This window comes from Sciurus vulgaris (assembly GCF_902686455.1).
Source record: "Sciurus vulgaris genome assembly, chromosome: 1".
Taxonomy (NCBI): Eukaryota; Metazoa; Chordata; class Mammalia; order Rodentia; family Sciuridae; genus Sciurus; species Sciurus vulgaris.
The window spans coordinates 52,694,461-52,711,187 of record NC_136461.1 but is presented as its reverse complement, the minus strand read 5'-3'; the positions used below and the strand labels follow the sequence as shown (position 1 = coordinate 52,711,187).

Here is a 16,727-nt window from a genome sequence, read left to right as displayed (position 1 = left end):
TATTTCTGATGCACATATGCATCTAAGGCTAGAGAGGGCTCAAGCTCTAACCTATGGCTTTTAACCTATTGCTATGTAGTTAGTTCCATTGTTTTGCTTATGTACATTTGAATTTACAGTCAAGACCACAAGTCCATGAAGACTGGCAGAATACTTTCCTTCAAAGTGAATATTTTCTGAATTATTTTTATTTCAGCATGTCCTGATATTGCCCTTTAAAAAATATAAGTAATGTCTTATCTAATTTTAAAGCAGGGCCTTTCTCCTAACTTAACCATTCTTGGATTAGAATATTTACTCACAGTCACTACAGCATGGGATATGCATCTTGCCAGATCTGGTCGGCAAATGTTATGGTACTCATTTGTGAATAAGCAATTCATAGGTGCTTAGGATTCAGCTAGTCATAAATATGTCAGCAGACCTTCTCCCTGTATGTCTCTATGTTTTTAAACCTCCCCAGCCTAATTTCCCAGAGGATTACATTGACCTGGAGTGCTTTGATGGTTTGTAAGGCTCCCCCTCTTCTGAGTTAACAGTGTCCTAATACTCTTGGCATTTATGGTAACAAACTTCAGGTGCAGTCTTATTTTGACTGCAAAAGAACCGCTTTCTTACATGTGTGCTTCCTTGCTCCTTCTATTTCTCTAATCTAGCACTTCCTCTTCAGTATTTGAGCTATTGGCTAAAAAACAAACAAAAACAAAACCCCGCAGTATACATTATGAGTAGGAGCTTCACCCTAGCACCTATTTGGGTCCCTATTGTTGTCCTCCCTGGAGCTTCCAGTCCTGTAGAGACCAGAAAAGGAGAAGAGCAGAGACAAGGCCTAGAAAGCAGAGTGCTCACAGCCAACCAACCAAGAGCTGTTGGACTGAAGCTGGCTGGAGGAAAAAGTCACAGGGTGACAGCGTTCCCACAACTGGGGTGGAGACACAAGAAGCGCAGGGATTGGAGCAAGAGGGTAATCTCTGGCACCTTCCAGTTTAATGTTTTCTAGGGGCTTGCCCGCCTCACCCTCTGCAGAAGACCGGCCTCACCTTCGGGATGCTTCTGTTAACACTGAGGAGTTCCTTTCATTTTGTTGATCATCAGTCCGAGAGTCACGAGGTATCACCAAGAAACCAGCTGTTTTGAGCTTATCCATAAGAAGGGAAAATCTTTCATCCACTCTCCAAGAATGCGGGACTTTGGTGAACTAGAAGCAGCATGACAGGCATAAGTGTGTGTGTGTGTGTGTGTGTGTGTGCACGCACATGTGTATTTATTTGTGCATGTTATGCAAGCTCTCTACCATTAGTTATATCACAACCTGTACCATTCTTTTTTATCCAAATAAACAACTGCAGAAAAATATAGCTAGCTGATTGTCGAACAGCTAACACAAAGAGGTTTTAGTGCTCAGTTTTTGATTAAGTAAGAACTTGATTTTCTGTAAAGACAAAAAAGTGGCTAAAATGTTCTTGAGAGCGTGTCAGAATCATTTGGAGGGCTTGTTAAAACACAAACTGCTGGGTCCTACCGAAAGAATTTCTGATTTAGTCCTTTGAGTTAGAGCTCATTAATTTGCATTCCTAACAAGTTCCTGGGTGCTCTTGGTTGGTGCTCTTGGCTCTGGGAACCCCACTTTGAGAAATACCAAGATAGGTAATCATCTTCAAAGCTACATAGATAATAGAACTCTTCTTTTTCAGTTGGTGCATATTATTAACACAGAATAATGGGTTTAATAGAATCTCCTCTATTCAGTACTTGGTGCCTCATAGCGGGTGGAATGGGAGAGTGAAGCTGGGAACTTGCAGATGTTGGTGATTAAGGAATTAAGGCAATGGAGGGACTCAGAGTTGAAGGGATTGGGGAAGGCGGTAGAGGCAAGAGTCTGGAGAGGCATAAGAAGGAATGGGAGTGAAGGACAGACTGAGAAATTCAAGTGTGAGGGAGAAACTTAACCTGACGTGGGATCTCACTGCCATGTGAAGCGATTGCCTTATTGAGTTTGATCGTTGAGGTGGTGACAAGAGCTGTACCTAAAACAGATGGATAAGGCCCTGGAGGTTTTATTGTATTCCCTTCTGTATTAAATAGCAGAAATGGACAAGTTCTTTGAACTTTCATAATGATACTCATTTTCTTTGACAGTATGTATTAATCGCCAGATGGGAAACTCTTTCTTTTGGGCAAATAAGGTCATAAAGATAAGTTGTGACAATTAAATGGCCACATTTCTTTTATTTTATCAATATGGTTGGAATCTAAGTTGGACATGATAGGATGTAGGCAACCTTTTCTTCTTTAGTGTCCTAAAACATGAGTTTTGGTATCTAAGTTCACATGGAAATTCCCATGTCCATTTTTTTTTTTTTTTACATTCCATTCATTCTAATTGTTTAATGTGTCATTTTGATTTTAAGAATTCAAAGCTTGGCCATGTATAGGTGGATAATATTTGGTTATGAAAACATTGAGATTCTCCCTTCTACCTGCAGTCTCTAGTGAGAATGCCCAAGTCTGTTTTATTTTATTTTACTTTTGTAATGGTGGGGATCAAACCCAAGGCCCCATGCATGCCAGACAAGTGTTTTACCACTGAGCTACTTCCTCAGCCCCTCCAGTCTATTTTAAAAGCCTACTTCAAAAACTCACTTCAGTGAAGTATGAGCAAATATGACTTGTGATTCTTCTTTCTATGAAATGTCAATCATTAGTAGAAATAATATTAAAATTCCCAAATACTTCTATGAGAGCAATATTCAGGAAATAATATTTTATAGTAAACATTTTTAATAAACAGCAGCATAAAATAATCAGTGTTTAATATCATCTCTGGTGTGTGATACAAATGCATATATCCTCGATATAAAATAGCCTTTTATCATTACAATTTCATGCTTGTCTATTTGAAATGCCCATAATAACAAATCAAACATTAAGTAATACAGTGATTAAATGCATGCAGTGAAAATAAGGAAAGATATGGTAAGGTGAGATATCTCATTATTGCCATTATATATTTGAAGAAAATCTATATTGAGTTAAGAACAAACAAAGGAAACAAGGAAACAGACCAGATATAAAAATGCAGAGATATATTTTCACTTCTGTGATACAAACCATAAACATAGTTTTGTGCAAAAAAAAGAATCTGAAAATAAAGTCATCTTACAAAACATTGTCAACAAAGCAAAAGATATTTTTCAGTTTATGAAAAAAATACTATTTAATACAAAAGGGACTGTGTTATGTAGTATCACAGTGCTGTTATAAAATACATTATTACAAGTGGTTTTGAAATTTAGTTTGCTCACCTTAATGATTTCAGTTATTACAAAATGTCTAAAATAAATGTTATAGTTCTTTATAAAAAACTAACTTGAATTTACTTTTTAACCATAATAATGTTTTTCCAGAGAAGGTATTTTACTGGCTCATGGAATGCTAATTTCCCTTTAAGGGATTCCTAGAAACTCAGATTCACTGAAATTGTCTTTACTTAAAATAATAAATAGTCTTGGAAAAACAATTGATTGTCATATGATATACAAAATTGTGGTTTGAAGCTTCATCATTAAACAGTTGCATAGCAACAAAAGGATACAAATATTCTCCTCTACCTAATGTTAAGAAATGTAATGTCTTGAATCAGCTTATTCACGCCACAAAAACATGTCTTAATTTATTTCCCAGAAAATCTGAATATGGCCAATTCTTTGAGTTCACAGTAACTATAAGTTCATGTTTGCTCTTTGAAAATTCAAGTTTGGAAAAATTATAATACATTTTTTAAAACAGATTTCCTTGCTTTCTCATGCTAATTGTATTTTTTAAAATGGAATCATCAAGGTGTTTCTAATTCTTTTACATTCTCCTCATGAAATATCATTTCCAGGAATTACTTTACATCCTGTAAGTCTCACATAGCTTTAAATGAAAACAAGACCTGGAGACATTGTTCTTAGCATAAAGGAGTTATTTTTTAACAAGAGTAAAATCAAATATAAAGCTCCTTCCTATATAGGACTTGAAACCCATAAGAATTCTAAACTTGGCAAAAGATGCTTGCCAAGTAAATGCCAGGAGAGGCACATTTGATACCCCTCTATAAAGAAGGCAAAAAAGGATTGTATTGCTTATTTAGCAGTTTAAAGAAATCAGTTGTTGGTAACCTTTGAAATGAGAACTCATTACTTGTTTTTGGAAATACTGTGATGTCTTGCAAAACAGAATGTATTGTCTTTGGATTTCAGCTAACTCTATGAATACATTGTTATAATTCTTGGGGCTGAAATAAAATCTGTGAACACTTCCAGCACGGGAAAAAAAGAGAGAGAGACTTTAAATTTCCAAGCTATTGGTATCATCACAGGGTTTACTACTTGCCTAGAGTCCATTGATGGTAAGCACCCTGACACCTCAAACAACTTGTAAATGGGGTTGTGGCTACAAGATGTGGTGTTCTTGTCTGCAGCCACACCTCTATTCTTCAGCGTTATTGGTCCAGGGAATCTCCTGTGGAGGTTGTCTCCATGGGAACCCTTGTTTCTCTCCCATGGATTCTTATCTAGGCTGAGGGACTATTCCCTGGTTATGCCTCCTTCAGTGTCTCGTTCCTAATGCAGCCAGGTGAACTATCAATCAACAATAAATTCCAGCATCCACATTCAGCCTTCTTAGGGTGCTGTGCCCTGTGTTATTTCAAGGACTTGTGTAAACACATTGTGAAAAAGGAAAATGTGGAAAAGGCCTTCATGATCAGAAAAGGAGGTTCACAAAGAGGCATCTCTGCACCTTCCCAAAGAAGCCCCACTGTGGAGAAGACTTCAGGGTATATGATACTGTGTTATGGCTCATTTCCATCCGAGATCTCAAATTTGGCCTAAAGTTTCCTCATTGACTCTGAACACCACTTCCATACAAACATGCATAGAGTCTAAATTGAATCAATACAATTCCTGAACATTTGTCCTGAAGAAAAGACAGCAGGTAGACAAATGCTATGGTATATACATCTCAGGGAGAGACCAGTCATGGTGACCAAAGGCAAATACATAAAGCACCATTTGACTTTCCTTTTTGGTTTGATGTTTAATCACCAGGTTCTTTTCCTCTTCAATGGTTTCCAGTTTTAAGTACTTGAAACCACATGTTCCAATCCCAATGCCATGCCATGCACCCGGATGGACTGTAAATCCCACAGTGTTTTTTTCCTGGCTAGTGTCTGTCCTGCTTGGTAAGACACAATTAAACTTCACAGAAGATACTTGTTGCAATGTCTGCTAAATGAGAACCTTACTTTAATAAAAATATTTGAATATAAATCTTTTCTACGGCTTTCTAGTTTGTCCTGTACCACATTTACAAAAGTTGCACATTTTACAGTTCTGCAGAAATCATAGATTCGGTGTGCCCATGAATATTGGAGTCTCCTAGCAAAGATGGTTGCTTTGAGTCTATTTTGTAAGGTTTTTGAGATTTGTTGCCAAAAACGGTGATTCCCATTCCAGCGGGATGATTTGGTATGGACATGTGTGGTAGTAATGGGATATTTGCTTCCTGATTGGATCCTGATGAGGGCAAGCTGGTCACATGACCAGTGCTGGTCGACCCACTGGCGCTGCTTGGGGACCGACTCTTGGGAGGTGGGCAGTGCTGAATCACCCTGGGAGGACCTGTTGGTTGGTAGTGGGCAGCCGGAAAGGCTGCATAGCCAGGAGGTATTGGGTATCCATTGATGGGGATGAAGCGCTGGTTCTGAGGTATTGCTGGGCCAATGAAACCGGCAATCTGGCCCTGTGGTGTGATACCCTGGGTTGGGAACATGTAATTGGGATATCTGGGGTTACTGAGATTACTCACTGGGCTGGCACTGAGGGAGGTTGTCTGCGTGGTGGCATTTCCCCCCGAAGGAGTAGTAGAGCTGGTGTGACTTGAGAGACCTTCCCAGGACCGAAGCCGGACGTGAATATCTTTAAACCTTGGTCTCCTGGAAGGAATCTCATTCCAGCACTCTGTCATGAGACTGTACATCCTGGGCGGGCAGTCTTCAGAACATGGTAACAGCTGTCGTTTCCTCACCATCTCGATCACTTCCTGGTTGCTAAATCCATAATATGGCTGAAGTCCAAAACTGAAAATCTCCCATAAGACCACCCCAAAGGACCAGATATCTGAATCAGAAGAGAATTTGCCATACATGATGGCTTCAGGGGGCATCCAACGGATGGGCAGCAAAGATTTACTTTGAACCCTGTAGTAATCAGCAGAGTAAATTTCTCTGGAAAGCCCAAGGTCTGAAATCTTTACATGAAGTTGCTCTCCGATTAAAATATTGCGAGCTGCAAGGTCTTTGTGGACAAAGAAGTGACTAGACAGGTATTCCATGCCGGCTGCAATCTGAATTGCAATGTGCAGGAAATCTCCGTGATCCAAGCTGGATTTGACAGTGCCATCTTCATCACTGCTACAGCCAACATCGGAATGTGGGGACCGCATGATGAGGAACTCGTGGAGATCCCCCTGATTCATATATTCAAAAAGCATGCACACGGGTTGCTCCTGAGTGACAGCACCCAGGAGGCAGACAATATTGGGGTGGTGCAGTTCAGCCATCAGGGAAGCTTCCTGTTGAAATTCTGTCCATTGCTGAGGGTTATTATAGTCTTTCAGCGTCTTGATGGCAACCAGCTGAGCATGGTCCATACCTGGGAGATAGAGATGGCCCTTATAGATTTTTCCAAAGGCACATTCACCCAGTTCTTCCATAAAACGTACGGCAGAAAGAGGCAGCTCTTTAGCCTTGCTCTGTAAGAAAGAATGGAAGAGTGTGGGTTAAAACATTTCTTAAGGCAAGACATTTTGGCATCTGAAAGGAGGTGTGGGGCATACAGGAAGAGGTTCCAAACCAACATGTGCTGAAATGAATGGTAATAAATTTCTTTAAATTTTCAGTAAATTTTTTGATTCAGCCCTATGCATTATGGTAGAGTTTGTAATAGCAGAAGATTAGAAATAACCCAAATGTCCCCTTAGAGAAGACTTATTTATGAAATAACTCATTGGAGAACTAGTAAATAGAATATCTTATAGTTGCGAAAAAGAATGAGAAAGTTTTCTCTGTACCGATAAGGAAAAGTCTACAAAATTCTGTAGCTCAATTAAAAACATAAAAAGCAAAGAAAGAGTTAATGCTGTTTGTTATCTTTGTGTAAAATAGGAGAAAAATGAATATACTCATAATTCTTTGCATATGCATGAAGAAACTACAAAAGGAGACTCAAGATACAGCAGTAGTTATCTGGAAGGTATGGCAGTAGGAATTAGAAGGGGGATGCAGAAGTAAATTTTTCCCGTCATTTTTTTTTTTTTTTTTTTGGTGGCGGTACTGGGGATCGAACCCAGTGCCTTGTACTCATAGGCAAGTGCTTTACCACTTAGCTACATCCCCAACCTGCTTTCGTGCCTTTTTATACTTTTAAATTTTTGAACCAGGTAAATGGACTATCAATTCAAAAAAAATGGAATAATTAAACTTAAAACTATATGGTCAGCCTTTCCACCTGACTAATTAGGAAATTTCTTCTGCAATTATAGGTCTATCCACTATTTTTCCTTTGCCATCTGGATTCTTCTGTTATTATTATTACTACTACTAGTAGTACTATTACTTTTATGTGCTGGGGATGGAGCACATGTATGCTCCATGGCCTCATGTATGCTAAGCACGTTCTCTACCACTGAGCTATAGCCCTAGCACCTGAGGTCTGGACTCTTGTGGCAGCTAATGGGGTTCCTCTAGGAGAGCAAGGTGTGGATGATAAGAAAGGTCCAGTTGAACTGATTTTTTTTCTCTTGCAGCACTTGGATGATTTTACTTGTGCTATTAAGAGTAACCCAAGATGAATTTTTCCGGCATGATGTTAAGATTGGGGGTTTCTTTAATAACATTCACTAATGAGGTAAATGAATCCAACTGATGTGATGGTCCCCTGAACAGCACGGTAGGTATTACTATTTGACTTGAACCACCTTCCTCAGGCTTTTGATGATAGAGAGGGCTAAGGGACTTAGTACTAGAACTTCTTTTGAGAAAATGAGAATTAGGAAACAACCCACAGGATATTAGACTGATATAATGAGGAATTAGAAACCCAACACCCTCTTCTCCCCCACTGCTTGAAACTGACCCATAGGCAGTATGGTGTCATTCCAACCCAGTGCGCTTTGGACTCATATAAGTTTGAGTTTGCATCTTGGATCTGCTGTTTTCTATTAACAATAGTTAATACCTATATAGCACTATGTGCCAGAACCTATTCTAAGCACTTCATAAATATTAACAACAACCCTGAGGAGGAGGGTATATATTAGCTGCTGACCTTGAGTGAATTTCTTAACTTCTCTGTACCTGTTTCCATATCTATGAAATAATAAAACTAATTTGCCCAGTTGCAGTAGGAATTAAATACTACAATGTATAAAAGTAACTTCTACCTAATAAGTGTCCTTTAAATCATTCTTATTATCCTCATTAGGGAAGTCATCCAAGAAGTGGAGTAAATGCAAATGATTTAGATCCATTTACAGTCTTAAGTAGCTCTAGAGTCTTGTCTGATTCCATGTTTTAAAATATTTGCTTAAGTGTCTTCCTGACAACTTTTCTCTGTTCTCCTGTTGTTAGTTAAAACAAAATCATAAAAAATAACAAAACTTGTTTGGGAGCCTCAGGGTGGGTGTAAAGTTGTGACCTGAAGAATCCTCGGAGAGTTCTGGTAAGAATGGATAGAAGTAGAGGCAGCAAGAAACCATGTTGAAGAGCCGATGCTGGCAAATGGGAAAGGAAGCAAGCAGGCCAAACTTCCTGGAATAGGAAAAGAAGAAGAAATGATGGGAGTTGGTGAAAGCCTGTCACATGCCCCCAGGTTACTAGGAACTGGCTGCCTGCCCCTCCACTCAGGAGAGCAAATGAGTGCTCTGAGTTCACCCTTGGAAGAAGCTCTCTTACTTTGCCATTCTACATAAGGAGAAAGAGGCTTAAGGAAAGTATCAAGATTTTTCAGAAGACCCCAAAGAGCTGCACTTGCATCTGCAAAGCCCATCCTGTGTGAAACTAAAGAAGGCTGTGGTCAGCAATCCCACTGGGATGCAAAGGCAGGACATCTCTGGAGACTCAGCTTGGGCCTGACACCTCTCAGGGTTATGAGCTCCAAGGTGTCATCACTTTGCAGAATTATAATTGTTCTTTATCCCTGTCCAGATACATGAAAGAGTACATTTTGGTCTAAAGTGGGTCTGGTCATATCTCACCAATTCCCATGGGCCCATGGGCCAGGCAGCATGGAGTCCAAGTTTTTTCCAACCTAATGGTAGGAGGGAATAATCTGCTAGAGTCACTCAAAACCAAATTTGGGAGCCAGGCGTGGTGCTGCAGGCCTGTAATAGCAGCAGCTCAGGAGGCTGAGTCCCTAAGCAACTTTGGGAGACCCTGTCTTAAAATAAAACATAGAAAGGGCTGGGGTTGTGACAGAGTGGTTATGTACCCCTGGGTTCAGTCCCTTGTATGAAAAAACCAAAACCAAAACCAAAACCAAACAAACAAAAAAACAAATTTGGGGGTTGCTTTAGAAAGAAGTGTGGAAAGCATATACAATGGCAGGTTTCACAAAACTTTTACTTTGAACACCTGTGCAGCCGCTGGCACAGTAATGCCCAGAACAAACTGCTTGGAACTTGGTTTCAGGGGAATCCTTTACACAGTAATTTGCCTTTTTTAAATGCTCAAGTTACTTAGTACAAATGAGTCTTAACTATAGACTCATTTTCAAATTTTACATAAATCCTGAACTAGTTAAAAAGTCATAAAAACTCTTCAAGAAGCAGTTGGTAGACTGTACGGTGATGGCAGGAAATTAGCTGTATTGTTGAGGAACAGATGGTTTACATTATACAAACCCTTTAGGCTAAACTTGTTTAGGTCTGGCATATTGTAAATTATATTTTAGTAATGAAAGTGAAATGACCTCTGCTTGACCTCAAGTGGGGTTTGTCTGTTTGAACCAATGTAGTGGAAAACTATGAAAGAAAATGAAGTCATAAAGTTTTGGCAGTTCAATTTTGGCTCATTTCAAGTTAAGGGGTTATAAATCTGTTTAGTTTTTGTTTGACAAGTATTTGTCATACAGGGATGTACAAAATGTAAAGAAGTGTAAAATACACATGAGGCATGGTGCCAAAGTAAACCAAGTACAAAGGAACGCTGGAATGAATAGGGTCCTGGGCTCCTATCTCTTTATCACTCCCTCCATTAGTTGAATGACAAGATGGGGTTGGTTTATTATATGCTGTAAGGCAATTAAGTACCTTAAAACTGAAACAGGCTTTCAGTTTAAATGTTAACATTTTTACTTCTCAAAGTAAACACACATCTACCTCACTGTGGGTTTTTAAAATTATATGATTTTTGATGGGGGACAGATAAAAGTTGATGTAGAAGCTGATACATCAGTTGAAGATCAGATTGTGCTTCTTCCTTTAGAAACTGTCAGAGAGCAACAGTGTTAGGGTTTAAATGAGCAGGAGAATGAAGGAAGAACATTTCAGACGTGAATCATTTAGGCGTGAGTCGATGCGAGCACTGGCTAAACTCAGCTGCAGACAGAGACAGACTCATGTAGGTGGGTCATTTCACCCGAGTGATGTGTGCTAAGTGGGGTTGGGCACCCCTTTTTGTTTCTTAACATTAGATATAAAAGGGCAAACTGTGGGTAGAGTTTTTTAAAACTGTAACTCTGGTGGTGGCTACTGATGGATAAGAAGGGCCATCTGCTTGGTGACTTTATCTTTCCACCTCAGGGGATGACAGATCAGAAATGACTCCTGGTGAAGCAGCTGATTCCTAATTGCTATTTCTGGCTCATTTTACATAAGTGATTACCGTAGGAAATGAGGCGGAGGTTTTGTGATGGCCACCAACATTTGTGTGTGCCACAAAACCTGCTCTGTGACTGTTCACCTCTGACCTGATATTGCCAAGGGCTGCTCTACTTTTGAGTCCAACTTGAAGTGGATATACAGATAAAAAGCAAAGCCACTATTATGTATAATTGAAGTTCACTAATTTTAAAAAAGGGAGAAAATAGCAGAACTGCTTTAGGTTGGAGGGAACTAGGCCCGGGTGGTTCTCTGGCACAGGAAAGGGTCTCTAACAGCAGATGCCGAAGAAGGATGGAAGTTCATATTCACAGTCAGCCCCAAACCATCCCCTGTAATCTCTGCCCCTGTCATTCAAGCTCAGTTTATCTCCCATGTTCTGATGACCAGGCTAACTATGGCCCCTTTTACAAATCACCTGTGCTATTCTTTGGAAGTAGATTGAGCTAGACACAAGTATCTGCAAAAGAGTAAGTTTGATGTCATGGCATTTGTCCTTGCCCTATCAGATGAATGACGAGACAGATTCTGGCCCTGTTGACATTCAAGGGATATTTTTGGTGGGAGGAGCACATCACGAGGTTATTTTTCTCTCCGGAAGCAGTATTCTGCTTCGGCAAGGAAGCTCTGCATTCCTTGGAGGCTGGCTTTCTATCTGAATCTGATGTACCATATTCTACATCAAATAGGCATCAGACCTGCTTGGAGCACCTGTTAAAACAAAAATTGCCAGGCCCTACCTCCAGAGTTTCTGATTCTGTAGGTCTGAGATGCTCCCTGTATGACAGCCCCCAAGTGAGGCTGATACTCTTGGCCTCACTTTGAAAGTCACTGGAATAAATGGAGATGGCTTTCTGGATTAATCACTCAGCAGTCTGGGTCCCTGCATGAAGAATGACCACAGCACTGTGAAGAAGCCAGTGGAGCTATTCTAAAATACATACAGTGGAGAAAATAATACTCTATGAAAAGGTGTTTTGGAAAGGCAGGGAGAATAAAAATGCAAGATTACCTACCAGCAGGTACTGGGTTTGTGTTCTGCATAGCTACAAGAGATTCAAAGTTCTGAAATGTAAATATTTCTATAGCATGAACACTATTACCAATTTACTGTGTTTAGGATAATAGTTGGTTGCATCAGTTAGTCAACTGATGTATCTACTGTATACCAAAGGGGGTACATACAGACTAATAAAGGAGGGACCAGGCAAGACCCACCCATGAAGAGCAGACACAGTTCCTGCACTGATGTTTGTAATTTGAACTTACTAACGGCTACCATGTATTGAATACTTGCCATATGCTAAACACTGAGATCATAATAATAGCTATGTGATATATATTTTTAATGCTAATGTATTAGGCTATAAATACTTTGCATACATTAACTCCTTACAATAATCCCATGAGATTGGTAACCATGCCTAATCTCCAGTTTACAGATGGAGAAATCAAGGGACAGAGTTGTCAACTGATCTGATAAGGGCTCAACACAGACTCCCAGAGCCTGTTTGCCAGCTACTCCATGATGCTTCCTTATCTGCTCCCTGAGTTTTGTGCATTAGTTCATTTTATCCTCATTACAGTGCTCTGAGATTTCCCCACCTTAGGGATCAAGACATTCAGGAATTCCATGGTTAGGTAACTTGCTTAAGAAAGCACAACTATTAAGTGGTGACGCCAAGATGCAAGTCTAAATGTGTCTGACCTCAAAGTTGGAGCGCTTTTCTGGAAATTGGTAGCAGTGTTTTCAGTTTGATCTTGAAAGGGCTCCCCATTTTAAAAGCATGAGGGCCACTGGTTGAAAGTGGGATGCTCAAGGTGTAAGAGCTTTCTGAGCTAGACTGTTAGGGTTGATGCTGTGCTGCAGAGGGTAAGAGAACGAAACCTGTCAATAGTAACCTTTGCCAGAATCAGGCACAAGAGCCCTGGAGAATATCTGAACGTGAGATTTCTTCGTATGTGGACTTGGCTGTTGCTATGAATCCGCTTGTCTCCAAAGTCAATTTTCCTTTCATGTACATTATCTTGGTTCTTAGGTAAACAGTGTTTGTTAGATTTGTGAAAAAATTGACTCCACTCATAAACGGAAATGACTGCATTTTAAAAGCTTAGAGGCCACAGTCATTTTATTTTGGGAGGTTATGGACATTTTTCAAAGACTACAGATGAACTAAGTGCCTTCTGGCTTATGCAATCAAATTCTAGAGGGAGTTTCAACTCATAGTTGGCCACATTTGCTCAGAGTTCAGCCGCACTTCTCTGGAAGTGATTTAACTTCAGAGGCGTTTCTTTTCTGTACAATGCAACTTTCTGATAGTTAGTTTGAATGTTTGGTGGTGACCAGGGTTGATTCTGTGGTGGAGTTACTTTACAATGTCAATGGGAGAGGATCCATTCTGCTTGGAAATAGACAGAACAGATGCCAGTAATTTTAATGTCAGCCTGACCACCATGTGCTCCTAACTTGAGCTCACGTGTTTCAGCTAGCTTGAAAATTAAGGTAGTAGAATGAAACGGGCAGTCCCTGGGCAGACCTGGGTTCAACTTCTAGCTCTGTCTCTTACTAGCTGTGACTTTGGGCAAATCTTAATCTCAAGCTCAGTTTTTTTTTTTTTGATCCCCCAAATCAGGATCAAATGAGTACTTACTTGGTAGGGTTATTAAAAAGAATCTATAGAGATAACGCTGCATTACCTCAATGATGAAGAACTTCAGGCCATTCATGGAACGAACGCTTTTATAACACTTGTTTTCCCTAGAAGTTTCTATAGACACAGGTCTGTTTCTATAGACACAGGTCTGAGCTGAGGTTATATATTGGCCACACTCCCAGCCATCATTACTGTATCCTCTCCACCCTAATGGGTTTTATCCAGAATGTGAGCAGGATGTGGGGCAGGGAAATCCATACTAATAGGATAGACACAAGGCATAGCAGAGAAGGACTTAAACCTCCTCTACAGTCCTGGTTGTGATTCTTTTATGTCCGTCCCCACCCTGGGCAATGCTGTGAGCTGCTGGATCCTCCGGTTTCTCTCTTGCAATGTTCTATGGGTGGCATCGGCTTCATTAAAAGACCTGTAGTCATCATTGTAACAGCAATGATCATAATTTCTACCTACTGAGTACCTGTGAGTGCCAGACACACTATCTTAAAGTAATATTTTTGTCTTCTTTTTATAGGTGACAAAATAAGGTTCAGAGAAAGTGGTTAATTATTTGCTTACGATCTCACAGCCAGTGAACAATATAGCCAAGATTTGTAATCCGATCTTTCTGTCTCTAAACCCAAGCTCTTTTGAAGACTATCAAACTATCTCCTAGAAATATACTCAGAGAAAAATAAGTTAGGCCCAGACGGTAGGGACCCCTGGCTGCCTGGATGAATTTTATAACTTGAGATTGGTCCTTCTAGGTTGGGAAATTATTGTACTCAAGGGGGAGCTAAAGGGATGCCAGAGGATGAAGTCAGGATGAGAAAGAGGAAGAGAGGACTGACGAACAGGAGGGGACAGTCCCATTTAGGGCCTTAAAAGAAGAACTAGTGAAGGAAATGTGAGGAGATAGGAGGCGAGCCAACAGAAAAAGCAGTTCAAGATGGTGGTTAAGGATATCAAATGCTCCAGAGAAATTAAAGAGGATGAAGACTTGGAAAAGGTCGCTGGGTTAAATTACATCATTGGTGATTCCCAGGAGGCCCATGTGAATAGAATGGTGAGCTCAGAAACTCTGGGAGGCAGTGGCTTTAAGGAGCGAGTGGAAAAGTTATTGAGGAGAGTTAACCATGAAGTGTAGTGACATCTGGTAAGGACAGGTGTTCAAACGGGAAGCCAGACCACAGCGGGGCTTCCTAGAAGCCTGTGCTGGCAAAAGGGACAGGTCCGGAGACTATAACCAAGTTTCAGTATATCCAGCAACTCCTTTGGCTGGAAAGGAAAAAGAAGAGATGAGTTGCCTAGAAGTGAAGAAACAGAGAAGCTGGCAAAAGATGAGGGTAAGTTGGGAAATAAAATACAGTCACCAGCTTCAGGAAGCCAGGCAAATCGTGCTTTCCCCCAACAGTCCTCAAAGGTTTCTTGCAGCAGCCAGGAGCTGCAGGAGGTTGACCCACCAGGGCTGGTTAGACTTTGGCCACACCCCTATCTGGGGCCTCCTCTGGGTTTCCTTGTCCCTGTTCTCAAACTCTTTCACCCCTGAACCTCTTTGTGTGCCTCCCCCAGGTAGGCGAGGAGTCAGGAGACTGCATGGGTCTCACTCTGTGCTTGAAGGGGAGACTCTGCCCGCTCCGTCTCCCTGAGAAGCTCACTCCATAGCACACCTAACGGGGACAGTTTTTTCAGAAGCATGGCAGTCTGGGAGATGCAGGCAGGGGAAGGAGAGGCAAAGGGAGAGAATTAGAGAAAAGGGAGTTTCCAGGCTCCACTGAGAGGGTTCACTTTCCACAGTAATTTTTTTTAAACCCACTTAAATTATAAAATTTGTAACTCAATATAGAAAAATCTTGCTTAGCTCAGGCACCACTAGAGTACTCATTGGAGGATTAAATGGTTCGAAATCTTTTGCTGAATAAAATAAAAGGAAAGAAACTTGGACCATCTTCTTTCTCTGAACAGCTGAGAAAACTGAGCGGCAAAAGACTGGATGACTTCTCCCAGGCCCCGGGTGGTTACAGCATCTCCACCGCCTGTCTGTCCCTGCGCTCAGCATGAAGACGCCGCTCTGGTCCGGTGGCTTCCTTTCCCCATAGATCAGAAGGAAACTGGTGCCTCATCAAAAACCTTCACTAGCAGCTACACCATTCTGTCTCCCAGGGGACCCAAGCCAGGCTCGTCAGCCAGTCTGTCTGTGGCCACCTATTGTCCTTCTGGAAGGGTATCGGTTTCTAATCTCCCAGAGGAGCCTCTTCTTCTTAATCCAAACACTCAGGGGAATGTTAGCAGCTCAGCGAGTGAAGAGAGATGGAAACGGATCGTTTAAACCCTGATGGGAACATTCATGTGGATAAATAAGAACCCTGGAGTCTCTGACTTTGAATAGGTCAAGGGAAAAATAAGAATAAGGCGAGGGCAGGCCAGTTTCTTTCCTTCACTTCTTTTTCACCCTTGCCTCCAAACATCCTTTCAACTTTGCTCTGGTAGAGAGTTTTCCAGGCTTTTTCTCTTCCTCGTGTGTGTCGCTTCCTTTTACATTTTATAGGTACATGAAATATTTATGTGGCAGTGACCTTTTAAGCCGTTTTAGAGATTGACTGTTTACATTTAGGAATTTTCTTTAAGGTCTACAAAGTCTTTTGTGCTTTTTTCCAGGAAAGGCACTCAGTAAGAACCAAAACAAACAACTGAATAACTCAAATTTGATTGGAGCCAAATCTCTTAGGAGAGTAAGAAAAAAAAAAAAAAAAATTAGCATTTGTTTTTGTTGTTTCCTTTTCCCTCTCCCAACCCAGTCAAATATTTGAACCATTCCTACTTCAGGCAAGTTCAAAAGTGCCTGTGAGCTGTTTAAGGTCAAATCCTAAGCATTGGACTGGAGAAATCTTGACACTGGGAGATTTTTCAAGGCAGGCTTCAGAAATGAGCCAAGGAATGATGAAAACAATGTTTATTTCACCAAGTCTCTGAGAAAACTCATGTCAGTATATTTTACATGTGTCTCTTTGACCATGGAGAATGGAGTACCATTATTACTCTGGCCAAATTTTACATGTATCTGCAAAAGCTAGGGCTACTTGCTCAGGCTTGTGACTTATTTGGGCCTCTGAAAGGTTTGTCAGCAGCCAGGGGGATGCCGGGGTGACTGTT

At 40.7% G+C, this 16,727-nt stretch overlaps 1 protein-coding gene across 1 annotated transcript in view; it reads right to left on the bottom strand.

Moving 5' to 3' along the window:
• Nucleotides 1–3,071: 3,071 nt before the first annotated feature.
• ROR1 (receptor tyrosine kinase like orphan receptor 1) overlaps nucleotides 3,072–16,727 on the bottom strand; it is a 415,961-nt gene continuing 402,305 nt past the window's right edge. The window contains exon 9 of the mRNA XM_079130944.1: nucleotides 3,072–6,798. Within this exon, the coding sequence (XP_078987070.1) occupies nucleotides 5,371–6,798 (1,428 nt within the window). The 3' untranslated portion in view covers nucleotides 3,072–5,370. The remainder of the gene's footprint in view (nucleotides 6,799–16,727) is intronic.